This window comes from Genypterus blacodes, unplaced genomic scaffold, assembly GCF_046128005.1.
Source record: "Genypterus blacodes isolate CSIRO-AG114 ecotype Tasmania unplaced genomic scaffold, CSIRO-AGI_Gbla_v1 ptg000061l_1, whole genome shotgun sequence".
In the NCBI taxonomy this organism is placed as follows: Eukaryota; Metazoa; Chordata; class Actinopteri; order Ophidiiformes; family Ophidiidae; genus Genypterus; species Genypterus blacodes.
The window spans coordinates 1,864,520-1,891,110 of record NW_027466873.1 but is presented as its reverse complement, the minus strand read 5'-3'; the positions used below and the strand labels follow the sequence as shown (position 1 = coordinate 1,891,110).

Sequence of the window (26,591 nt, the reverse complement as noted above, 5' to 3'; positions counted from 1 at the left end):
GTTGTCTTGCATGAATTGGGAAAGGTTTTTTTTTTTTTAACTCTCCATCACTCCAGCTCGACCCCTTAGACCTGTCTGTGTACTTAATCAGTGTCCAGGTCTTTATTTCTGCAAAATAAAAAGACCAGATTAACACTTTGAGCAGACAAGTGACAAAGAGAAGTAGAAAATTTATTGCAGTATTTGATCCACCAAAAGGGTATGAATCCCCTTTCCTCTTATTACTAGGGTGACCTAATACAACAAAATCTACATTTACAAAATATCCTCCTGCAATAGGCCACATATACTGCATGCGTAGTTCGAAATAGAATAAATTATATTCAGAGGACTCTGCCATTGTACAGCATGGACAAATAAAAGTGAACAAAAATAAAAATTCTTATTTTTTTCTTTTTCTTGTTTTTCTTCAAAGATCTAAATGCTAAAAGGAAAAACCATCAGGGTGCTAATAGTATAATAAACTCCAAAAACACTTTAATAAGAACATCAAAAAGACTAATTTCCAACATTCACTTAAGGTTTTATTCTTTTTTTACAGCTTTTTTGTCTTCAGAGATATAAACATTTTAGTTTTTCGTTGTGTTAAACTATGATACAGTGGGAGTAGAAATGAGCGACTAGAATCTGCTGCACAACAGCGAAGGAGCTCCCACAACAATGTTGACAAAACATTTCCCTCCAGGTCTCTTCTCTGATAGCCTTTTTAAGGGATAATCTGTTTGAATTATTCCTTTAATGCCTTCTGGATTCTATCCTCTGCACTTGTACACAAAGAAAACATGAGCAGTCTCTCTAATATAAGTCTTATGTTTTGTGTCATTTTCATTTTTGCAAGAATAACGCATGTAAAAGTATGTAGTGTCAAATATTCTTGCCCTCTTGTGTTTTCTTACAAAAATGAGGAAGGAGAAGAGGAGGAGGGTAGGAATCCAGTGAAGTTTGGCTGTGTTGTTGGAGGTGGCAGGTTGAGGAGGAGGCGCGGGAGTAGGGAGTAAGAGTCTGATAGGTAAAGTAGAAATGGAGCAGGGGGACCAAAAAGAAAGGGGGGGGAAAAACAAACACGGGAGCCATTAGCTAGCCCCTCCTTCCCGCGCTGCATACAGTGAGCGTAAAGTCTGCACTACTTTGTTGCTCAGTTTGTGGTTGCTGGTCAAGGCAATCTTCTTAAAGATGATGTCCGACTCCTTAATAGTGTCCACCCAAGGCACCAGTTTACGGCCATCCCGCTTTTTGGCCTCTGCCCAGGGCCCCGAGTAGGAGCCGGCCATCCAGTGGATGCTGTATCCGTTGGAGGTCTTCTGGATGACTCTGGCTATTTGTGGCCGGTCCTTGTATTTGGGGCAGCAAAGGGCGATCACATCCATCGCATCCACTGTCTCGTTCATACGGCCCGGGTCTGAAGAGTCACCCGTTCGCCTCGACCGTCTGGAGGACTGAAAACAGCACGAGCAAAGAAACGTTTCCGGTTACACTGTTTCTCTACACACAAATTTAAGCTGTATTTTCAGACCAGCTGTGTGTTTGTAAGTCTCACCCCAGGGTTCCTCTCATCACCGTCACTGTAGTCATCATCTGTCTCTGGTCCTGCCTGATTGCGTGGACTGGGTCCTAACAAGTGGCCGGAGCCTCCCAACAGGGCGTTTATGGCTTTGTTTCTAATGTTTGCACTAGCGGATGCTTCTCCTTCCTCGTCCTCCTCGTCCGGGTCAAGATGTTCCATCAGACACTTGAACTTCAGAGGGCAAAGAGCAAAAACGGACAGACGGATACAAATTTAGTTAGTAAATCGCAAAAATGAAATCGTCATTTCGGAATTCAGAAAACTATAGCAAACTGCTCAGCACCGAACAACATCAAATCAAAAGGGTCTTGCTGAGGAAAGACAGAGAGAAATACAGGTCACATGTTAAAGAACACAATGCCATGTTCTATTACCTGAGTGCATTACTATCAGACAAAGGAAATCCAAATGGCAGACATGGATAAATCGATTCAGAAAACGGAAATAAACTGGCGATCTCTACTTAAAACGGAGGGAAAGGGACGCAAGATTGATTGCCTGCTACTCACGTCGAGGTACTGCTTCACTATCCGCCTCTTGACATCATTAGTCAGGGTGGCGTGAGCAATGTTGTTGGAGATGAAGTCCATGGTCTGTCGGGGGTTAAAGTGAACATTGACTTTCCTGTTCACTGCCTTGTCGTACACCTTGGCTGATTCTGTGGGAGAGTACTTCTGAATTTTGCTGTTGAAGAAAGAAACTTTTTATTAGAGCGTCAAAAACACCAACACCTTTTTTTTCCCAAATAAAAACCGGCACTGCACTGAATGTCAGTGTAGCAGCGTTCCTACCTCAAAGCTACTAATGGGCAGTTGAGCCAATGGCAATAATTCAGCTGAAAATGTGATCTTGATCTTACCCGTCAGAGAATCCGTACTGGTTCTTCAGATGCTGCTTGAGCACCAGCAGCAGTAGGATCCCCTGCACAGCGTTGGCGAAGTCCAGCAGACTTGAAGGATTGTCTGGGAGGAGCCGCATTACTTTCTCCGCATCATCCACATCCAAATCTTCCAGATCAGATTCCGGCTCTGAGCTCTCCGAGGCCGCAACAGGTTTTCGGGCCTTTTTGGGCCGCCGTACCACATCTTCATTGTCGCTGTTGCTGTGTACTTCCTCATCGCTCCTGGGAGAACCACAGTTCATCTTTTGTTCTTCTTCCCCATCTGATATATTCTTCCACTCCTTCTTCACCTTCTTCTCCTTACGCCGTGGCTCTTTTAAGAGAAGCTGCACATGAAAAGGACATAAGAAAATTTAATAAAATCCATATATTTGGACACTTTTTAACAACACTAGCAGCAGGACTCAAAGGCATCAGTTGGTTCATCAGTCCAAAGCTTGCTTCGAGTATCAGCTCGTGAATAGATTGACATGAAATCTGGCATGGGTGTTTGTGGTCAGTGGTGGATAAATTCTAGAAATTTGAGGAAAGTTGTAGGGTTTTTTAAAGTAGCTTTAAAGTAGTAGGATTTCCAACAGATCTGTTGTGCTCTGCCTATAGCATGGCTACCTGAGCAAGGTCTGGTTATTAACCTAACAGAGTTACACCTGGGGGGCTATTTGGTCTTGGTGACGTGTGTCCTCTAATTCAACATCATTCCCTGAGTGGAACCACACTTTCAATTGCCAAACTTCTGATGTAAGCTATTCAAAGATGGTGTCCTACCTCTTTGAAGGTTTGCAACAAGTTGCTCCCAGACACTGACAGGGTGATGTCAATGTGGTGCATTATGAAGAGAGGCTCCTCCTGGCTCTGGTATGGGAAACAGGCTAGGTTGTCTCCTATAAACAGCAGCATGTTGACTTCTGTCTTCTGCAGAAATAAAGAGACGAGGGAAGAGAATGTCAGAGAGGACAAAACGTACTATCACGTTGGAGTTGGTCACTCTGTAGTGTTGAGCACAACTGCATTTAGAGATAGCAAGAGAAGTTAAATGTTAAGCTAAGCTCCACTCACAGAACTGTCATCGAAGAGGTTGAGCAGTGAGATGAGAAAAGCCCTCCGGTGTTGTCGGTTCCCCCGGATCATGGTGAAGAGGTGAGAGCAGAGCGCTGAGTGAGTCTCATCCTGTCTGAAACCTCTTATGAGAGCCTTACGAGAGGAGCTGATGGCCTGCTGCAAATTGTACGACATCTTCATCCCAGCCACTGCCTTCATCTGAGAAAGAATACGACAGGACTTGTTGCTAACTGCCCACATGGGAAAAGGACACCAAAACTCATGGAAAGCGAATGAACTCTTACTGGTAGGGAACAAAGCATTTCATCTCTGACACTGTCAACATGCAAACGTCAACTGTTGGTAAATGTGTTTTCATTTCTTCAGGAAAATCACTGTGGACACCAAACTCACGTGGATGAATCCTGTATACTTCTTGTCAATCTCCACCAGTTGCGTATCTGCTTTGTTCCTCATGCTGGGCTCTGGGTCGGTTCCCATGGCAATGAGGTAGGGCACACACTGCAAGAGAGAAGCATTGTATTTTTGATGACTTCATAACCTTTTAAATTTAACCTCTTTATCTCTCTCTTAAGCCCGCCGTACCTGTACAGGGTGAATGAGGCCCTGATTCAGTGTGAGAGCAATGACATTGAGAGCGAAGTGCCGTACGCTGGATTGCGTGTGGAAGAACGCCTCCAGCACCTGCTTCAGATAAAGCTGCATGATGGAGCTGCTCATCCCAGAGGAAATGTCTCCCATCTCCTTCAGATCCTCCTGTTTAGATAGTTTTTTCCCTGCAAAGACACACAATTGTTCACAATGGCATGGCTGTTAGACTTGATGAAGGGTTGCTACTCCTTCATTAGTGAGCACATATTGCATTTAGGTTTTTGACTTTTTTAGCAAACATCATTTCAATCAAAAACTCATTTGAGAATTGGGGATTGAGGTCCTGAAATATTGCCGTTTAAAAAACATAATAAATCACAACTTTGCATACATTCTCTGTCTGCTTCTTGCATCCTCGTGTCTTCCTCCTGTAGGTATGTCTGGAGGTTTTTGAGAATTTGGATTTTGAGGTTGATGGAGGAGTTGCTGTCCGCCAGAATGCCATTGTACAAGGTCTTCACCTCTGGCACAAACATCTGGCTGGGATGCATGATCACAAGGAAGCCTGATAGAGAAGAATAACAAACAGCACAGACATCTCAGACAAAGCAACAAGTCTAAGTCTATTTAATTAGATCATTTCTATCAAACACTTTGGTTTCACATCACAATTATCTTAGCTCTAAGTAGCTAATGACTACACAAAATTGACCTGCGTTATCAAATCCATACTGTTAACACTCAGATGTTCCTCCTGTTGCATGTCAAACTGACCTTTGTCTGTCAAAGTGACCTTTACATGCCTCAATCTCAACCATATTAAATCAAGGTCTTCTTACCCAGACCAATGATGGCTTTTGTCTTGACCTCCTCATCGTCATGTTTGGTGAAGTATAGCAGCAGCTCCAGAACCTTCTCCTTAATCACAACCTGGACACAAACAGACTGTATTCTTTAATGCTTCTGCAAAAACGGAGAACATTTTTAACCACAGTAAACCTTCCAAGTGGCACTGTTTTACCACAGCCTAGTGTGCAGATGGATGTAATAAATATTTGAAATACAGAACAGAGTCGGCTTTAAGGCAACATGTGCATTTTGCCGCTGTACAGAGCAGGTGAAAAGTGAAAAGTCAAGGTCCTACCTTGTTGGTCCCCTTAAACTCCTCCAGATCAAAGTCAAAGTGTCTGCCCAGAGCACCCACAGTGAAGAGTGATCGCAGCAGGAAAGGCTTATTTGCCACCAACGTTGTGCTGTTAGGATCATCGTGATGCTGAACCTTCAATTTGTTAAGTGCACCTTTAAAAAAAATAAAAGTTTCATTTAGTATTTCCAATGTCTTGCATCCAGGGAGACGGCACATCCATGGTTCGGTGAGTAAAGATCGAATGTAACAGCCTAATACATTGTGAAGCGTAAAGCCCTTTGCACTTCAACTATAGCAATAACAACACAGCACAATATTTGTAGATCTTACCGTAGAATCTGTTAAAACAAGCCCAGACAAACTTGTAGTTGTGAGTGACTTTGTTAACTACAGCTCCGAGACAGCTCACACAGTGCTGCACCACCTGTGGAAAAGACAAGGGGTTTCATTTCACACAAAGACCAACAAGTATTATACCAAAGTAAAGTCACACACCTAAACTAAATAACCTACATTAGTCACAACACAAAAGCTTTTATTCAGTATTATCAATATTAAATATAGAAAAATAAGCTTCAGTCACCCACCGTCATGCCATATTTGATGATGAGCTTCATGAGGTCTTCTTCAATGGTGGCAAGGAAGGTTTCACTGGGGTGCTCCATCAACGGAACCACGAGCTCCAAGATCTTTGCCACATTACATATGACCATGAAGTCATTGGCAGTCTGTGGGAACAAAATGTAAATTAGTGGGGGGGTTTAAAAAAAACAAACAAACCACTTTTTAAAACACAGGTTATTCATTTAGTAATATGAAAAGCATTAGATGAGAAAGAGGACTCACATTACACTTGGTGGTCAGGTATGGTTGCATGGTCATGGCATGTTTGACCATGAGCTGGGCCCTGATCTTGCTGAACAGGTACAGGGTGGTTATACACGCCACCAGCCGTGTTGAGTTCACACCCTTGTTATCTACAGGTGGAAAAATGGCGAGAAAATCTTTACTCTTGAATTTCACAGGTGCTTTGGACACAAAATAGTGTGTCTAATGTACATCAATGTGCATCTTTGTTTATGTCTTGTCTTAATGATAACAATAACATACCTGCAAGTGACTCCTCATATTTAAGGATGTGCTCCACTAGATTGTCAACCAGCTGAACACAAGCCTTTTTCGCTGGCTTATATGATGCATCCTCCTCAGATTTAAGGAGCTAGAGTAAGAGAGTATGTTGGTGTTTCATTTTCAGTATAGACTTGATACATTTCCCCATCAAATGAAGCCCAAACTCAAAACTGAACACTCACATTCTGAAGAAGCTGCTCAAACCAGTCATAGCCAGTGTCTTTGCATGCTGCAACCTTTGGAAGGAATCACAAATGAGGTTTGAGGAATAGAGGCAAAACATACAAATTAAGAGAGATTGTGCGGGATAGGTGTGTGAGTTCCAGAGACGTTTTAAGACTTGTACTTACCACATCGGTGATATTAAGGATCTTCCTGGTCATGGTCTCTTTGTCGTGGGCTGGAGTTGGAGTAAACCACAGCTTCTGGAATGTCTCATTCACAAGTTTCTATAGGAATAAGAAGTGGGTCAACTGTAAGGATTTATACTGTACTTCTAGGGCCCTATGATTTCTAGACAGAATCATAGAATACAGTCATAACAATTGGAATAACTCTCAAATGTGGATGTGTACAAAATTTGAGATAAGCATGGGCTAATGGTGGAAATTTGCAGTGTAAGTAGTAAGTAGCAGTGTCCTGATGAAAAAAGATCAGCGGTCGGGTCCTCAATACACACAAAATAAGAAGTTAGAAGCATCATTTGGGGGTGGGGGACGTCTGCTTACCTTGATACCTTCCTCATCATTGACCCTGCGGATCATCCTCACACACATCTCGGTAATCTTGCTGAAGGTTGGCTGCTCAAGACAGATGTCTCTCAGGATCTTAATCACCCGTTTCCTCACGCTGATACCAGTGTCCTATAAACAAAAACAATTCTTTGTCATTACCCCCACCAAATTCTGAATTAAAGACACAGTTTCACATATTTTCACACATTTGAGATGATATAAACAAAAAAATAAGGATTCTGTTTCTTGATAGAAAAACCTCTTATCAAAGGGTGCACCATATTTACAGTACCACTAGGTGGCAGTGTAAGACCAATTGACTAGATGTTTGCATAGAAATATGTCAAAGCTTTTGTGTTGGATATATGTAATTACCACAGCAGCAACATGTTTACCACAGCCAGCCAACAAAAACATGATTCCTGTGTGATCTGCTATTAAAGTGATTCCTCACTTGATTATTTACATGATGCAAGACGAAACTTGAAACATCTTAAAAATGCGAAACAATTTCAGCAAATTCTTTCTACTTAAGTCTAGTTGTATCCTTCCATGTAAACCGAATGTGATCAGAAACGTTGCCCCTACAGAAGAAGCGGTCAAAGTAAGACCCTGTCTAGTTACATGTGTTCGTGCAGAAATAAGTGCACGCAACATCTTTCATTCATTCAGTTAAGAATGCAAAAAGAATGACTAAAAGCACATGAGGGACACTACAGCTCCCTTTGTTATTGTTGTTTGACTGCTAGTCTATGGCAGCCAAAGCTGGTCCAAAGAATGATTCAACAGTTACATTAGCTTTCTCATCAGTGAGCATATATTTACATGGTTTATAAAGGTCTTACATGTACTTTCAACACAGTGTTAAAGGGGTGTGTTTATGTCATTTACCAGTATCCTTTCTATTAGCATGTCGTAGTACTGCTCAGTGAGTTGGGGTCTGCTAAGGACAAATTTCCCCAGCAGCTCTACAGCCGCCTCTCTCACACTTGTGGAGTTGTCCATCAGACGGCCATGAACGCCTCGCTGCATGTCAGACTGCAGGAGCAAAAGGAGAAGGACAATATCAAGCATAAGAAAGTAACCCAGATAACTCCTCAAGAATTTGAACAAGAAACCATGTAAAGCAGAAGAATGTTTGAAGTGAACTTTAGTTATGGTACACAGTCATGACAAATTGCCCTGCAAACACACATACCCTTGCAAGTATGCTGGGGTCCACAGCCACAACCTCAGATAGACATTTCATGGCTTTAGTCCGTACAGCAATGGCACTTTCCCCAAGGACTCGCAAGATCTTAAAAACAAAATAAAATAAATTTTTCTTCACGTGCCTTTGTTCTGTTCATATTTCTTCTGTTTTGATGACCAATGTGTCAGTTCATCAATCCATGATCATTCATACAACACTGAAGGTATTAGCGTCCTCACCAATTAAATCAAAAATCAAAAGCCCAGGGAAGGCTGTTATAAAAGTTACAATTAATTCTGAAGTACTGCAGATGTGGGAAAATCACAACTAATCATCCTTTCCATACGATAGTTCACACAACAGAAGAAAACACTGAAACGTTGCATGATTCAATGTAAATTACACCGTGTATACAACTTAAAAACTCCTATGATTCTATATTGTGACACATGCACAATAAAAGTCTTACCTGTGTTAAATAAATATCAAAGCTCTGGGCAAACGGCCTCATGGAGGCCAAATAACGCACGATCAGGCAAGAGTCCTCATAGTCCACAGTGTCTGAGTTCATTCTGTGGGGAAAAAAACGGAGAAGATTACACGATTGTGCAACTGGAAATGAGACACACACACACCAGAGGAGACTGAGCAGCCGTAAGTACAGGAACAGCGCAAGGATAGAGGGGGGAATTTACATGTACACATAACGAGACATTTGTTTACTGCTGAAACATAATATATCCTCGCCCTTACTTCAGGATGGTGAACTGAGATGGCGTGGTCTTGATGATGTTGCGCAGGAACTTCTTGCGCTTCTCAGCACGCTGCAGAATTTCACCAGTGGTCTCCATCTCCTTGGCATGGTGTGGACCATCCGATGAGTCTTCATCCTTCGGATTTTTTATCCGCATGGACTTCTCAGCCTCTGTGGTGGTGTCCCGAAACCATTGAGCAATGTAGAACTTTCTGGCAAACTAGAAGACGGAGAATCCATCATCAGGTTAATTAATTCCTCATGAGTAGTTGTACAATAGGTCTATATTGTTATTAATGGCGTAAAATAATATGGCTGTATAATATTTTTGATTAACTTAAGGGAATAATAATAATCATAATAGTAATAATTAATAGCTCACTCAGAACAGGTACGAAAGTGTTTTTAGTTGCCACTGTATGACGGGTCTGACAAAAACTCACCACCAGCGAGGCATCTGTCTCAGCATTCTCTTCCAAATAGTCCAATAGAGCCTTCTGCAACTGCTGTGTCTCATCATTACCTGAAGACTGCAGAATTGAAGCAAAAAGTTAGAGAAAATGTCACTCCCATTGTTAGGCTTAAATTCATACTCAACAAAAGCCAAGGGTGTGGATCCTTTTCAAGATTGTATTTATTAACTATATTGTACCTGTAAAACTGATTTGTATCATTATGCAGAATACATATGCAAATATGACCAAATTAGGTCAACAAATATCTTTCTTTTACCTCTTGCACGATGCGGTCAATTGATCTCTGGTCCATCTTGCTGGTGACTGCATCCTTCCTCAGACGGGCAGCCACTGTGCCCAGATAATCTAGAGACGCCACTCGCAGAGCCATCTCTGTCTGCTTATTGCTGAACTGGTGTACCTGATGGCAACATATGAGCACAAGGCATGAGAAGAGGTCATTGATTTTGACCAGTATAAAAATAAAAAAATTGCATAAAAGCACGCCCTGAATCTATTTTACTGTGTGATTATATGATATTACACAATAAGGAATCCCAAATAAGACATGGAATATTAAGTTGTAGATATTCAGTATATAGTGAAGATACAAACACATTTTAATTGAGATGCAAGTTTTAGTTCAGATTGCAAGTTTTAGTTATTCTTGTGTTACTCACATTGCACTAATTTTATATTGATGTATATTAACATTATTAAAATGAATATAATACAATTATCCATATCAATATCTATTTAAGAGGGTTTTATATTGGGCTGGTAAACTTGAGGTTGCATAGTTATTTCTTCTGAAAGTGACTTGAATATCACATTGCCTCATGTATTTTTGTTGTTGCAGATGTTAATGAATGCAGATTGCGCTCGATTACTTTTACTTGCATCACTATCTTTGCTACGTTTTCAAGAGAGGATGATTGAAGAAAATATTGAAATATTAATGAGATAACTGATAACTGAACGGATATAATTGCCATAATGCAAAATAAATATAATCTATAGATGAATCGACTAATTGAAAAAATATCCGTAGATAAATCATTAAAAAAAGAATTGTTAGGTGCAGCCCTATACTTATTCATATCATTTAACATGGTTATGAATGCAAACAATCCGGTCTACCAGTGAATCTGTCTATACTGTGTAACACACAGTCACAGATTGTCACACTAACCAGTAGTCTGCCAAGCAGACTGAGCAGCAACTCTGCAGCAGGCCACTCTGGTTTGTTGACTGTAGAGAGCAGGTCCTGGACAAAGTTCTCAAACAGTGGCCGGTAATCTTCTTCTCCCTGTTTACTGCCACATCTGGGAGAGGTGAAAGAGAAAGAGGGCAGCAGAGAATGAGAAGAAAAGAGGGCAAAGGAAGTGGGTATTAACAGAAGAAGGGACAGGGGCAAAGGAGGAACAGTTAGTGGTGGCATTTATAATCAAGTCGAGCTCCATGGGGCAACCATAAGACTAACGCAAAGAAAATGAAATTCCTTGGGATTTAAAAAACCCAAATCAAATTAGACATTTACTGTGTAAAATCTCAATGAAATGTCACTATTAATGTACCTACTGCTAAACCATTATTGACACTCCCTATTTTAACTACTCAATGCTTTTTTATTACGACGTGATTTAACCTGAGAAGGTCAAAACAGAGAGAAAGTCACACAGTAATAATATGGCACTACTGTGTACAGTATAAGCAAGTATGTGGTATGAAAATGGAAGTAATTACTTTTTGAGGAAGACTGAGAGAAAGTTTTGTGCTGTTCTCATTGCCGTCTCATATGAGTTGGTTATCAACACATCTTGATCCACCTATAAAAAGAAGAAGAAGAGAACCCATGGGCTTAGGGCTAAACAAATGTAAATGCGCCAACATGACCTCCGAGTACATGTTCTGCATGGGATGTGTATGCATTTCTTTGCTCTTTTACCTTGCCATCATGGTCGTCAAAAATGTCCCTGTCACTGGGGAGGTGGACCACACACTGGATGAGTTGCAGCACCAGAGCTGTTACCATCTGGATGTACATCGGCTCTCCATCCTTATCTGAACTGTTCAGCCTGGGAACACAAAGGTCAGCATCCAGTTAACTGATTTTTACACTTTTATTTTTTATCATAAAGATGAGAACATATATAGAGTGCAGACACATGGTCTACGCCTTGGTTATGGCCGAAAATAGCCAGATTCCATCCAGTGAACTTCCCACATATTTTTCAAATGTGTATAGCCAACCAAATATTTGTATATGTCGTTCCTCTCCAAGGCTTATTCTCAGTGAGAGAAAGTTAAGGTTGGTGACATTAGCAAGCTGAAGTCAAAGAAACTGATTCCAAATAAATGACAGGATGTAGCAAGATGACTTTTCAGGCTGTAACCATTTTCATACATGCTTCTTTATAACGACACCAAAAATCACTGGAAAAACATAATCTCAAATACCTGAAGTTCCTGAGGGACCGTTTGCTTGTGGGCAGTCTGGCCAAAGAGGTGAAGATCTCCTCCAAGATCAGCTGACGATGCTTCTCATAACGTGAGAATACCTGAAGACAAGGGAAAGGAAGGAAGGTTAGGTTATGTAGCTAGAAAAAAACATTCCAAAAAACAGCCAGGAAAACCCTTCCACGCCAGCCAGATGCTATTTCCAGACAAACAGACATTTCTATATGATTTAGACAGAAAAAAAACCCAACTTACTGCTGTAACCAGTTTGATGGCACACAACTGCAGCTCACTGACATTTTCCACAAAGAATGGTGTGATTCCCATAGAAGAAACCTGAGTAACAGACAGGGTGAAGAGAGCAAAGGCCAAGAGATCAAGAGGTGAGAGTGGATGAGGAAATTGAAAAGGGAAGAAATAAGAAACAATTGTAGTGGTGATGGTGAAAAAGAATAACAGAGAACCTTGTATCATTTGGTTTCAAGTGCAATTACTGCAGGTGATCGCTTTGCAATTCAGCCCTGTTGTTTTAAACTCTTGATCATCATTATTCCCATTCCAAACTACTTCAACATCAACCTAGAAATTTCTAACTACTATCAAAATTTCCAATGGAAGCCATTTGTTCCACTATTTGTAGATTCTGAGAAAATCTGCTACAAATATCAAAGGTCTTTACATTTTTTTCAAAGCTACCACTCGACACCTAACTAGTACTAGACATTTAAAGCTGGAACTGGTGATGGGACCACTACAAAACTCCTCAAAATCTTTCAGCAATCAGCAATCACTCCTACAGTCTCTTCAGAAAATATACTTTGTTAACTTTGAAAGTTGTAAACTAGACAGAGCTTTTAGTTTTTACCTGGAGGATGGTGGTATCTGTCAGTAGTTGAATCTCTAGAAGTTCAGAGATGTTGCTGACAATGTCGCAGATCTTGTTGTACAACATGACTATCACACGTTGCTTGTGTGTGGAGCATTTAGCGCGCTTAGCTTTGGAGCTCAACAGGCCACCTATGGAAGAGAGAAGCCCTTTTCAAAACTTTTCACACATGTTTGACTCGAAATCTTAGCAGAACTAATCCAAGACAAAGCATTTACAGATACTCAAACATTTACAACAAAACAAATAATGGAATAATATGATCATTATTAAGCCACATGCAAAACTGAATCTATAGCATTTGACAGTGTAAGGCCCAGGCGAGAGAGATGCCTGACTCACCTCCATGTGGGTCCACCCTGTAAACAGGGTCGTATTGTGGATACAGTGTGTTCTGGAGATGAAACTTGGTGTATTGTAGCACCCGTTCTATGACATCTTCTATGTATACAGCCTTAGGCATGTGTGCTGAGGTCATGATGTTAAGAGCTGTCAGACAGGCATCTGCTGACTTTGTGACTCTCTCCATGATCAGGTCTCTCCACAACCTCTCCTCATCTTCAGCATCATGGTCCTGATTGGAAAAAAGAGAGTTTTTACATCAACAAACAATTGAAATCCACTTTGAAAGGTTTTTGTTTCATCTAAAAACTGCATTAAAACGAGTTTGATTTGAACTTCATATTATCATAAGTATAAAGGTAAATATCTTTTACATACAATTGATAAATGGTCACAACTTTTGAACGTGAATACTTCACTACTATAACACAAAATAAAAAAGAGAGGGAGGGACTCACATGGTTCATCAAGGTGGTGAGTTTGGACCCATCCTGGATATTCTTTTCCAGTATGTTCAATAGCTTCACCAGTTTGTCTGAAGGAATCTGAAAGGACATTAATCATAATACATTACACCTATAATTGAAGTGATTAACTAGTAACTACAAGGTATAATGTACATTATATGGACAGGACTCCCCATATAAAGTACATAATATATATATATGTATTTATTCTGGATACAGTACCCTACTGGAGATCCCCATGGCCTTAATCTTGGCGGATTCACTGCCCAGCTCGTTTAGCTGATTTTTACCAAGAAGCAATTCCTGAGGCATCTCATCATCATCTGCTGCTGTAAAATAAACACTCAGTGAAGACAACAGTAACCATAACACAACGGCAAATACAAAAAACACCTGAATCATCTGAGAGTTACAATGCTAATAATTTCTAGAGGGAAAAATACCAACAACATTGTGCAATGACCTGATCTGATTTGATATTTACCCATGGCAGTGAAATCCACATCCTCCAGATTATCCAGTATGTTGTCAATGCTTGCCAAGAACCTCTTGAATGTTGATGAGTCCATCAGCTCTTCTTGTGTCAGCTTGGGTTCGTACGCTTTCCGTTTCTTCTGCTTCTCTTTCATCTTCATTTTTCTGGCAACTAAGCAGGAATTTTCATTTAGATTTCCGTGTGTTGTTAATTAAATAAATCATACAATTGTTTAATTGTGCATGACACAGCAAGCATTATAAAAGCCACCACATAATAATGTGGTAGTAGATTTATGTGGCACAAACCAAAGAACATTGCCTTAACTGTATCACTGTGTCCAATGCTCACAAAAGACAATATTCAGTTCATAAGGCACATCATTTGAACAGACCTTCGCTTATGGTCGGCGGTGGTGAATCCTCTTCAGAGGAGTCTCGGTAACGGCTCCCTGAGCCTCGTCGGCCTTCTCTTTGGCCACTTTTCCGATGTTCCCCTGAACCCCTACGCTCCCTTTCCTCCGTTTCCCAAGTCCTGTCTTTGTCTCGGCGCTGCCGCTTCCTTGCAGCTATGGAGAATACACAGTTATATGTATATGAGGATGTGGCAGTGCCTTCGAAACAAACAGCTTTTGAAAATGTGAAAACAACCCAGAGCTCTAAACCCAAATTACAATTGAAATTCAACAAGAAACACCATCTGAGAATGATAGCGATTTAAAAGGGAGGCATTATCTAGGATTTACGAAAGAACCAAATCAGCTGACTCACATTCTCCATTAGCGTCGAAGTCTTCATCCGAGCTGACCTCAGCATACTTGGGCTTCTCATTGACAGTGCTTCGTTTCCTCTTGTTCATCTTTACCCTTTCACACAGTGGCATGGTTGACTCGATCTCCGCCAGCAGTTCCGGGGGTAGTTCCTTCAGAACTGCAGGGTCCATACCACCTAAAAATGTAACAATTTATATTAATTGTACATGTGTGCACATGTTGCTCATTAAAATTCATACGATGAATGACCAGAAATATGATTACCAACATTAATTTTCCACAAATATATTTAATCAACTGCTGTGGAAAATATTATAGACAAGCATCTACTTTTTCATTGAGAATTCCAGAATGATTCAATATGGGCCAGTTTCGGCAGAGGCAGACATAAACAACAGAGACCATTTGAAAGAGGGACACAAAGCTGATTTGTACACATACACACAAATCGTGCTTGTATGTGCACCAACTTCCCTTTTTTCGTTTGGTCTTTCCCTTTAGCAGAGAGAAAAGTCTCTGCACCACCATTAATCTTTGTAATTTCAGTCAACAATTCAAGGGGAGTAACCATGAGAAGAACGTAATTGGGGGTCTTTTAGTCTGAGTGAACTTGGGCTTTCAGGTATTCACACTAATAAAGTAATGAAGGTCAGAGGCAGAACATGAGCAAAACGTGCACAGAGCTTGCACATGCACAGCTCATCATCCTTACTTTTGCCGGACTTCCCTGAGGAGAGCCTGTTCTTGCCAGATTTGCTGTGTCGGATGAGCCTCTGGATTTGGTCAACAGAGAGTTTTTTCAGAACCACCACAGGCTTTGGCCTCTTCTCAAAGTCCTGCACCAAACCAAGTCTCTCCAGTTTAACCTTGGGCTGGCCCCACACTTGACTTTCATTTGATCCACTTCCTTCCTTATCACGTTTGATCTTCAAAAAACAAAAGCAAGAGAAACCAGGTGAGACAACTGTGGTTATCTTTCAATGTTTCACTTTTTAAAGTTGAGTAATTAAACATGTGAACTTTTTTTACAGACAAGACAATAAAAAGAGTAACAAAAAATGTGAACAATGAATCAGCTATGACATTGATAAGTGATTTTGTTGTTAGTTTCTAGTATATTTTCTCTAACAAAACCTTTGAGAAAAACTCCACTGCTTTTCAGTAATGGCCAACACATCATCTCATGTCAGTCAACACAACAGATAATCTCTGCCTGACGTAGTCAAACAGACTTTAAAGAGGCCAAAGTAGATGTGAATTCAGCCAAAAGTCACAAATTATTTAAATAAATCGAACCATTAGGTCTGCATGAACTATGCAGCTGGAAGTCAAAAATGAAGTGTATGCCTGTAGGGAGAAGCTTTCATTGGAGTAATATGCAATGTTTGAAGTTCATGTTTCTGTCAGAACAGCATCTGCCTGTCCACTACACAATACAAACACTGCTAATACATCATGAGCTTGCAGAGAGAATGCAGATTCTGCTAACTAGGGGCACTTGATTTAAGTTTCTTGAGTAGTCACCAGTAACATCAGTAGAAACGATAATGATTAATCATTACCCAATAGCCCAATAATATAATGTTCCTGGGAACATGTCACTCAGATTGCTTTGCAAAAAGAGCTGCTCAGCTGTCCAGCTGTGAGGAGCATAATGGAACTCGTCTGCTGAGACACAGACACCCTCCAAGACCACAGACACTGTATCTTGGAGCACACAATAGGAACTGATGCTCAGAGTTAACTGTAATAATTTACGAATAGGATTCTAGGGAAAGGAACCCTATTCACTGAAACTGCTCAGTGTGTGATGGAGAGCTTGGAAATTTTCACAAAATAAGCCAATGCTAACAAAAGAAGGGAGCAGTTCACAAGGTAAGGGACACTAGGCATGCAACATGCATATGTCCTGTGCTATAAAGCAATTACTATGGAACCTATATTTGGCTGCTGCAAACACTAAGGATAGGTTATAATTTATTGTTTGTAGCAGGCCTTCCACAAAGTACAGAAGTAGCTACTGTTTGGCTGCTGTGCAACATGATGTTAAATACAAGATTTAGTTTGCTTATTTATAAAAAATAATAAGAAACACTTGTTGCAACATGTGGAGGGAGGTTTGCATTCCAGTTACAAGGACTGATCCTATCGAGTTTCACTTGTAGAAACAAGTGATACTGGTCTTACGGCCACAAAAAAAGAGTGGAGAATTTCTTTAAGGTTCTTGTTTTTAGCCATATACTGGACTTGCAGCTTAACAAACTAAACAAAACCATTATCATCTACTCCAAACAGATGGTTCATTATAGGTTAATGAGTTTTAAAGAACATTCATGGGACAACAAAACGAAACCAAAAAGAAAACGAGAGTAAGGAGGGTTGTGATTTGAATTTGTGAGATTGCAGGCAGTAAGAGTTGAATGATTGGGTGGGAATTTGGTTTGGGTCAGCCCAGATCACCTTAGGGATCTGGAAGTTCTTCAGTGCACCACTATGTCCTCCCAGGAGTTGAGCAGGGAAGGAATCTGGAATCTTAGAACCAGAAGTAGAAGAGGTTGGTCTGGACCCATCTTGCCTACTGCTGGTTCGACCGTGCTCTCCAGCGGAAGAGGTCCGAAACCCAGACTTATCCCTGTCATTTCGGAAACGTGCATCAGGTGAGCGTCGGTCTCGACCCCCAGTTTCACTCCGATGCCTCCTGTCTCGTTCAGCATCACGGTCTCGGTCCCGGTCTCTTTCCCGTCCATGTTCCCCACGGTGTGATGACTTTGGCATCTCTCCCCGTCTATCCGAGGAGGGCTTTTCATCATGACGATGCTTTGACGAATCGCGACCTTCTCGTCTGCCATCATGTTTATCCACCCTGTTCTTGATGACGTCAGGCCTTCCATCTGGTTTCAACCGCAAAGCAGTGTCAGAACCTTCCACCGCAGCAGGTCCACTGGCCGGTTCTTCAGGCCAGCGTTGGGCCTCAAGTGCTGGGACAGGGGCAGCTAGACATGGGTCTAGCTGACCATCAGCTCGGCCTGCCTGCTGGAGGTCGATGCTCACCATGAGGGGAGGGCGACTGGCACCATTCCCAGCTGCAGTGGCCTCTTGTGGAGTTAGTTTGCCTGCGTTGCCCCCTCCTGCTGATCCACTGCCTGGGGCACCTGTGGGGCCACCTGGCCCCCCAGCTCCTGGCTCCAAGGGAAAAGAGTCTTGTTTTCTCTTCTTCAACGGCTTGTCTGTAAATAAGAGTGATGGAGAGGACAAAGCAATGAAAACACCAGTAAAACGAAATTTGAAATGCTCAGCATTCAGCTGTTCACATTTGACTTTAATATGAATGTGTGGACATGTTCTACACACCTTTATCTTGCACCTCTTTGGAGCACTTCTCACTAGCCGCCTCTCGTTCTATCCTTTCAATTTCAGCCAGAGCATCTAGCTCTGCCTCATCGTAAGGGGAACTGGGAGGCTGCAGGCTACTGGCGCCACCTGCCTGCTGGGAGGCCTGCTGCATTTGGCGTCCCAGGTTTTGCTGCAGAACAGGCACCTGCTGGAAGCCCAGTTCTGCATCCATATTGTCTGAGTTCTGGTCAATGCCTGGCATACCCTCACCTGGGGAATAGAAAAACCCGTAACACTTTTAGCTATTAATGCTAAATGCTCAAAAGCACCATAGATGGTTTTAAAAGCAACATTGAAAACCAGATGTCAACAATATGCCTAACTGATCACTAAGAGGGCCAAAACCATAACTAGAGCCACATACCTGGGGTGTCAGACTCATTTGACTTGACCCTGGACAGCTTAAGGGTAAGTTTGGTGGAGTCCTTATTCGGAGACCTAACAATATCGTACAAATCCTTCTCCTCCTTCACCAAAGGAGCTTTCTTCCTTTGTGACAGCTGCTGTTTCTGGTCAGGTCCTCCCTCTCTTGGTGATGCTGCATAGGGAGGTGGTGACTGCAGGATCAGTGGGGGTCGAGAGCCCGCTGTGAGGAAGCAAACAGGAATGAAAGGCAACTGTTGACGGTGTGTCCAAAGAAAGAGCAGAATCCAGGTGCACTTGTGAGGATTGATATGATGAAAAAAAAAAACCTTCACGATTATTACTATGTCTCTCAACGATGAAATTTAACTGATTACTGACTAGACAATCACCCCGACAAACCAAAATGGGCAGAAAAATAACCTCATTGGCAGAGGTAAAAACAACAATGTCCTTAGATCAATTCTGAGCAATGATAGCATCAAGCTACTCTGTGTGTGTGTGTGTGTGTGTGTGTGTGTGTGTGTGTGTGTGTGTGTGTGTGTGTGTGTGTTTGGTAGTTTCTCCTTACGTTTGGGTGTTCCATCACTCCCTGCTGGAGAGCAGCTCGACTGTGGAGATCTCAGAGGGAATGAAGCATTCCTTGTGGTGTCTCCCTCCTGTAAACCCAGACAGGACCACATGAGCTCTAACTCCAACTCGAAGCAAGGTTTTGTTGCAAACAATGCTGCTCCAATAACGCAGAATATTCCATAATCTTGGATAATGTTGGTTGAAGCTTATACCTAACATTGCAAAATCTTCCTCACAGTATATATGATTTACTTCTCTTCATTCACATATGACTGCCTTGTCTAGGTAGATTGTTTATCACTTTTTCATTAATATTAGAGGAAAGTGCTCTTTTGGCGTTTCTACCTTTTCTTGCTGACCCTCACATAACATCTCCCCCCCTGATATTTCATACTTCTCATTACCCCTAACCCAGAGCCTCCCCTGACCCTTCTTCCAGTATCCAGTGTGAGGGAAAAATCCAAAGCAATGTTACCAGACTTTTCCGGAGATTTGTTCTCCTCCGCCAATCTCTTGATTTGCATTGTGGCTACTTGCCAACAGTGTCGGGCATTTTCTTGACCATGCAAATGTTTTTTGGAATTTGAATGATTTTTCGCATCATTCATGATGTCAGCGTTGGGGCTTGTAGGGTGATTACATTCACATCCCCTGTGACATTATTCATGATGTCATTATAAGGGTGCTAATGGCAATAGAGACCACCCTAAACATATGAACAGATGGAGGATGCTGCAACTGTAGACAAACACTAACCACTTTTCAATTATAGTAGTAGCCCTGAACTACTTTTTTTTGGCAAGTTTACACAGGCGCAAAAGTGGCATATTTTCCCATTGTGTGTGTGATGTCATTCATGATGGCATGCTAAGGTGGTTATAGTGATATCAACTGTGATCTAATTTATGATATCATTAGGGGTTGTGCTAGGGTGGTCCCATTCCCGTCTCCCGTGACGTTGAAGTTGGTAATGAAAATAAAAAACAGAACAGCTGTTTTGTTTGTAACTGATATACAAAGGACCCTATGCAAATGACCAGACCCCCAAACTAATGTTTTTGGCAAGTTTGGAGGCGAATGTAGGAATGGTGCTCATTGCAACTCCGCACAAACAAACATCAAGCAAGCAAACAAACAAACTAACAAACAAACAGGCACACACACGCCAATTAAAGTAGGATAATATAGTGCATAATAACATATTATAATAGGAAGAATAAGATTTCGACTTTTATGGCCTTACCTCATTCCCCAGCCGGTGTACTATGTTCAGGTAGTCCTCGGCACCGTGTCTGTCTGAGTGGTGGTTGGCAGCGTTGGCCATCTGCCCCGATACCTTTCCATCATGGATGTTTCGTATGCTTCCTGGAACCATGGGACTGGCTACGGACACTACAAATACATAAAGTGGATGCTAGGTAAATATACAATCATGTTTTTGCATGTGGTCATGCAATCGTGTATATGCATGTGGTCATGTGTCATGTTGTCATGTATATGCATGTGGTCATGCAATTTATCATGACCACTAACAAATTAATAACTCTGTGAAATTGCATTACTTCATGATTAGAAATGATACAGAAATGATACCTGGCTCACATATTTCACTATCTTCTGTATGAATTCAGTTCCAAATCAGGAATGTCATTTGCACAAGAAATAGACAGGCTCATCAATAATAGTTAATTACTAATTACCTGCCAACATTACAATGGTACACCACATTGAAACTTTATTACTAATGTTACGCTAAGGCTCAAGTTGATAAATATAAAATATCAGTATGGTTTTAAGTGTGTATGTGAGTTTGAAAAACAAAACAAAAAACTCAGACACCTTGCTGTATATGTTGGTGTTGGTTATAGCTGGGTGGTTGCTGATGGGGAAACTGCTGCATGAAACCCGGGGCAGGGCTCTGAGGAGTGTAGGGGCTGGGCACTGGACTGTTCTGTTGAGCCATGTACCGGCTACTGGTACCAGTCTGAGGTGCCACATAACGGCTGGAAGAGTGGAGGAGGGAACACAGGAGTGAGATATGACTAAGAGAGGTAGAGGAGCAGAATTGTAGAAAGAATATACAAAGTGCATGTTAGATGGTGAATAGGAAGACAGGTTACAGTTTTCTTTACCACATCATTCTATACCATTATTGCTTGTGAAATATTAGATTCCTTATATTTCAATCAATCTATGCAATAAAATTATGGCAATACTAAAAATAAATTAACTATATTTACTGTTAAACTATATAATAACAATAGCAGAAAATAGGAAATGACTTTTTTATCACAGAGGTCTGTTTCACAGTTTGACCCACCTTGAAGGATTGGGAGAAATGGCTGCCTGTTGGAAGTTTCCAGACTGTGCTGGACTATGCATGGAATTCTGGTTGATCTTGTACTGTGGTACCATAGGCTGCTGCATAACATCTGTTCAGGTATAGGGAGAAATACATGAGATCCTGCACAACCACATGTAACATGTGAAAACATAAAGTACGTTTATGTACACTGTACATAGTATATAAAAAGTATATTCAGTGTGTTTCCATGTGAAATTGAGCTGCATGTACTGTACGTGTCTCCATACTTTTCTCCCTGAAGATGCCAGGATTTCTGGCCAGCATGGTCTGCAACAGCAGTGGTGCATCTCCTTCTGGCTCATCGCTACCAAGGTTGTCCTTCAGCTCTCTGAAAACAAACAGAGAATGGGTCCAGGCTTACTACAAAACAGAAGGCGCATAATAGATGGGTAGCACAAGTGGAAATGCTACTTTTAACACAAGCAGGTCCTTTGACTATTGCCAAGTCAAGGCTTGTGACTCACAAATTTGCTGTTCCTTTAAAATACACTAACTTATAAACTCACATGTGCTCTGTTGAGACCTGGTTGAGGCCATGGGCTAGCTGAGAGGCCAGATTCTCATCCCGACAGGCCAGCAGGCAGTTGACATCCTCTGCAATCCTCCCATTGTATAGCAAGCTCTTAGTGGTGGTTGCCGGGAGTGGGGAAGGCAGGGGTAGCTGGTTCAACACTGAGACAAGAGAATAATAAAAAAGGTCAGAAAGAGATACAATGAAGAAAAAAGGATGAAAACAAGACAAGCAAACAACTACAAGTAATAGGAATTGCAATGAAAAATATATAACTACAACAGCAAAGTGTCACTCACAGTCTGTGAGGCTAGCGATCCCAGCAAGAGTGGTGATGGGAACATGAGGCATATCCCCATTCATGCTGAAGGTGAGGGTGGGGGAGTGTGTTGATACACAGGTAGATCAGGGGGTCGATGGACGACACCCGTCCTCACATCTCCTGACACCTAGAAGAAAGCAAGATTAGTTGGAGGGGACCAGCAAGAAGGGTGCAATATTCTTTCATATGCTTTGGTGAGTCATGTGTAGGAAAATACTCTGCTATCTTGGAATACGGGATATGGGTGCTAATGCAGTGTAGGTGGAGCTTAGGTCTGCAATTCAGATACTTCAACAGGTATCAAAGCAAAGTTGATTAAAATGTGACCATATTGTCAAAGAAACAGTTCACTAAGCATCAGATCCTTCTGCTGCTTAATGTCACTGTATTATGAACACGTTATTATGTACAGTATTATGCATCGTCAAAAACACAACAATGAATAATTTGAGTAAATTTTCCTAATAAACACAAAAGACAGTGGTCATTATTACACATTGGAGAGTAAATAATACTTCCGCCTCAAATAAACAGAATGAATGTGGTCACAGACTGCTTTGACTTCTCATTAGAATAGGTATGCAATACTTGCTTTGGTGGCTGCCAGAAAAATGTTAAAATTTAAAGGAGTTTAGTACCGACACTGAGTGCTTGATTATATTCTTAGTCTTGTTGACATATTTTGTGATCTTACTTATCTTAAATAATGTTTCTGCTCATTTTGCTGTATTTTAATCAAGCAAAGCTATGTATAACATTTTGCATATAGATTGTAAAGACTCAAAAAGTAAAGCAAGTTGTCCAGACATCAGTTTGTTAACAAAAAGTTTCACACTGGTAACAGTAACCAAGAATAGCTTGAAAGATAAACAACCCTTCTGATAATATACTATTTTGGTTCCAATTGTATTAAAAGTATGAATGGCTGATTATACAAATACATCACACGCAGCATGCCAGGGTCGCCACGCAAAGATCTGTGAGCATATAAACATTCTATAAACTCTATTTTTTTCTCTCCAATTCACCTATAATTTATATATTACATACTAAACAGGGATTCATAAATTGCATTCCTACCTAGGATCTCCTTCCCAAACAACTCTTTATGTTCTGAAATGTGATAGAAGTGGCAAGGCTTGGATCTGATGTTACCCTTCTTAATTAAAAAAATGTCCTTGCTGAAAATCTTTGACATCTTAAGTAAGAATAAAGGAAGTCAAGGAAAGTCACCTGCAATGTTCTGAATATAAAAGCTGTTGTTGTAATGATACTACTGGTTGCTACAAGATGAAAAGAGGAAGGCTCTGGGGTCGACTTTCTTACTCCCACGTCTGTCACACGCTCATGTAAATGAGGACAAACAAATCTAAACCGCTGCAAATATGTTTCAATAATTGATAACTGACTTATTGACATTATTATTAAGAATGAGCAGGCGGTCTTGTGTTGTGATGTTAAGTAACTAACATTCCATACAGGTGTTGCACATTATTTCAAATACCTTTTTGAAGAATTCTGTTCAGTCTTGGTTGGACCCACTGACATCGCAGGGAAAAAAAGTCCTACTCCTACAATCTGTTGACAGATAAAATGACCCTGCATCAGACTCAGCCCTCAGTATCAAGACTCTAAGGCGCAAAATAATAAAGGAGGTGTGTCTTAACATTGACAGTGTGTAATGACATCAACTGTCACGCGTGCATTCAACGATCATGCCATTACAGCTTCACAACGCTCCAAAGCAACAACAGGTGACAAAGGTAACCTAAAGTGACAAGTCTGCCGATTGCGATTATTCCCACTAGCGCTTGACAACTTTTTCCAAGTGACTCCAGCGCGGCACCTTAGCCCGTACCGATCGACAGATAGATGTTGGACACTGTAAATAAAGCGTGCTCGGTTTATGTGTCCTCTCTCTCCCAGGCAGGGCTTGGCTGACAGCTGTGAGACTGACAGGCAGGAGGCAGCACAAAGGAACAGATGCACGGTGATGGTGGCGGCGGTAGTTGGTGGGGGGGCTGCATCCTCCTGTAGCCATCAGTTACTGTACGCTTCTGTGCGAGCTGCAGCGCAAAACAACTAAGTTTGATTTGCTTCAAGGAAGACGCGAAACATGAACGATTCCCTTTCTATGTACCGACTTTACCGCGGTCGCCGATCTCTGGTAGCTCTGTGTTGCCGAGATGATTAGCTGGAGCTCAATCCGGGGAAAGTCCTAACATTTCAAATGAGTACGCCGTGCAAAACTACAAATAGTCATGCTTTAAAATCTAGTATACCAAAACAGAACGTTAGAAGTCAACTAATAAAAACAACGCAAACGCACCATTAGCATCCCGTTGAATGTTTATCTCGGGGGGGGCTAAATGCAAGCTGCTACCCGCTACTTACAAACAACCCCATTATGGTCGCGCTGCCAAGAAGTTGACTGAATCGTTTGTGATAACGGCGCAGCTAGTGTTTCCATTTACGATAGCAGCTAATATCACCAACGCTAGCTCTAACAACAATAGTCGTATTTTAATGGCTAGCTAGTTGAGCTATCTCGCTAAAACTGTTATTAGTTAGCATCTAATGGTGTCCGTCGCTACAATAAACAAAACCGAAGTAAAATAAATACAGGAAGCGTCTATCCGTTGCGAATGCGATATAAAGCGGTGGGAAAGTGTGTGTGGATGTAAAAGCAGCAGCACGGATTGTATTCCGTGGCAACGGCCCAATCCTCGGGCTCGACAAATGACATCCAGTTGAGGCCGAGCGCCTCGGCACAGCAAAAACACACCTAGCTAGCCTAGCTGGCTAGTTCGCTAGCTTCCGCTGCCTCTCGGTCACCGATTAACGACGCCGTATGTGGTCTGCAGCACAGCATTTATATATGTTATCGTTTATACACGCAAATTACAAAGTTTTGCTCCATGAAGATAGATAGGCGAGTATATTTACCTTCGGATGTTGCGTTCAAAGGGAGGGGAATGTTTTAGCTTGGTTTGTGTCGGTATCTCTAGCTCCCCCTTTCTTCTCGCGCAGCTCCTCCAGAAGGAACTCGATTGGGTTGCCAGCTAGCTGCTTAGCTAGCTTGCTAGCTATCAACAATAATCCGGGTCGGACTGATTCGTTCTTCTTCCGTCACTCAAGGGTGAATGTTTCAACGTACATTCATGGGGAAACATTCGTTCTTCGGTGTTTCAGTCGGTCTCCGCCGACATTGATAGCGAATTCAGCCAATTTCGACAGTAAATGAGAAATATGACGATTGTTGCGATGATCAAGAGGCTCTCCTCTCGTAGAACAAAATGCCGACCGGAAGTTCTGCCGTCTGACTGACCAAAGATCTCAGGAGTGACTCCCTCCATCGGCGCCAAACAAAATGCCATGCAAAGGTTTGTATTGCAGCCGCGAGAGGGCGCTGTAAGTCAACATTGCCAGCTCGTGTGGCAGATCAAGCTTCATGTTACTTTACACAAAAGTCATGTAATTGTTATACAAATGAGCAGTTCATCAAGTCCTCCACAACGGTCTGCACAATGACATAAATCGACCCATTTAGCTGATAAGAAAAATAATAATACATTAATTTGTACCTTTTTTTTTATCAGAACAAATTGTTCCAATAGTGTAAGCTTTTGCTGGAGGTGACATTGATGATGTGAAATATAACACACATCTAATAAAGCCAAGAAAATGTATTTTTTTAAATAAAAAATACAAATTCTTTAATTGCCAAGTACTGTATGAGGACATTGCAGATCTTCACATCTTTTGTAGAATTATTCTTAATCCTTTCTTCAGTTCATTTCTGAAGTTTATATTTTAACAACTCAATTTCACATTGATCCCATCTAACATTTTGAAAGATATATTTATTTATATCCCATAGTACATGCTTTCATCTTGACTTCAGCTTTCCTTTTATCACAGAATATTGTAACACATTTTGTTTTACACTTTACTTGGCAAATCTTCCACAGTCAAGTGTTCATTTAGTTGATCTGCGCAGTCCCAATACAACTGCCTTGCAAAAATCATAGCTTTGTGAAATTTAGAATGTAACATTTTTGTTGACACTATTTCAAATGAGGCATTCAACCTTTAAAGTAACTTTTAAGACCAGCACCTTTCTATGAAGCACTC

The 26,591-nt window shown here is 41.3% G+C and overlaps 1 protein-coding gene across 5 annotated transcripts; it reads right to left on the bottom strand.

The window, feature by feature from the left end:
* Positions 1–150: 150 nt before the first annotated feature.
* LOC143003444 (nipped-B-like protein A) lies at positions 151–25,786 on the bottom strand. Of its 5 annotated transcripts, none has more exons than XM_076154116.1 (49): positions 25,404–25,786; positions 23,962–24,035; positions 22,435–22,584; positions 22,131–22,296; positions 21,852–21,952; positions 21,580–21,691; positions 21,099–21,301; positions 20,503–20,651; positions 19,258–19,345; positions 18,688–18,909; positions 18,282–18,533; positions 17,391–18,157; positions 15,643–15,856; positions 14,929–15,105; positions 14,553–14,726; positions 14,168–14,329; positions 13,906–14,012; positions 13,675–13,761; positions 13,217–13,448; positions 12,854–13,005; positions 12,244–12,324; positions 11,989–12,089; positions 11,477–11,606; positions 11,275–11,357; positions 10,721–10,853; positions 9,806–9,949; positions 9,517–9,603; positions 9,073–9,293; positions 8,789–8,891; positions 8,326–8,424; positions 8,019–8,165; positions 7,122–7,256; positions 6,744–6,842; positions 6,576–6,629; positions 6,373–6,481; positions 6,109–6,239; positions 5,850–5,990; positions 5,593–5,686; positions 5,260–5,414; positions 4,955–5,045; positions 4,507–4,680; positions 4,110–4,300; positions 3,918–4,025; positions 3,522–3,722; positions 3,231–3,377; positions 2,424–2,791; positions 2,074–2,248; positions 1,538–1,735; positions 151–1,436 (listed from the first exon to the last, which is right to left on the bottom strand). In XM_076154116.1, exons 3-49 carry the CDS (start codon positions 22,496–22,498, stop codon positions 1,074–1,076), a joined length of 7,692 nt encoding a protein of 2,563 aa, XP_076010231.1. In that variant the 5' UTR covers positions 22,499–22,584; positions 23,962–24,035; positions 25,404–25,786; the 3' UTR covers positions 151–1,073. The 5 variants fall into 5 exon arrangements, with proteins under 5 accessions (XP_076010231.1, XP_076010232.1, XP_076010235.1 ...); XM_076154117.1 differs by having other exon boundaries at positions 13,906–14,009; XM_076154120.1 differs by having other exon boundaries at positions 17,982–18,157.
* Positions 25,787–26,591: the final 805 nt, after the last annotated feature.

What these genes read in the sequence shown, in the direction of transcription:
- LOC143003444 (XM_076154116.1), bottom strand. Translation starts at nt 22,498, where the DNA reads ATGAATGGGGATATGCCTCATGTTCCCATCACCACTCTTGCTGGGATC. An exon ending in ATTTCTCCCAATCCTTCAAG is followed by an intron (nt 21,302 to 21,579) that starts GTGGGTCAAACT and finishes TACCTCTCTTAG; the next exon opens with TCATATCTCACTCCTGTGTT. An exon ending in TCACCACCTTGATGAACCAT is followed by an intron (nt 13,449 to 13,674) that starts GTGAGTCCCTCC and finishes TTTTCCAATCAG; the next exon opens with GACCATGATGCTGAAGATGA.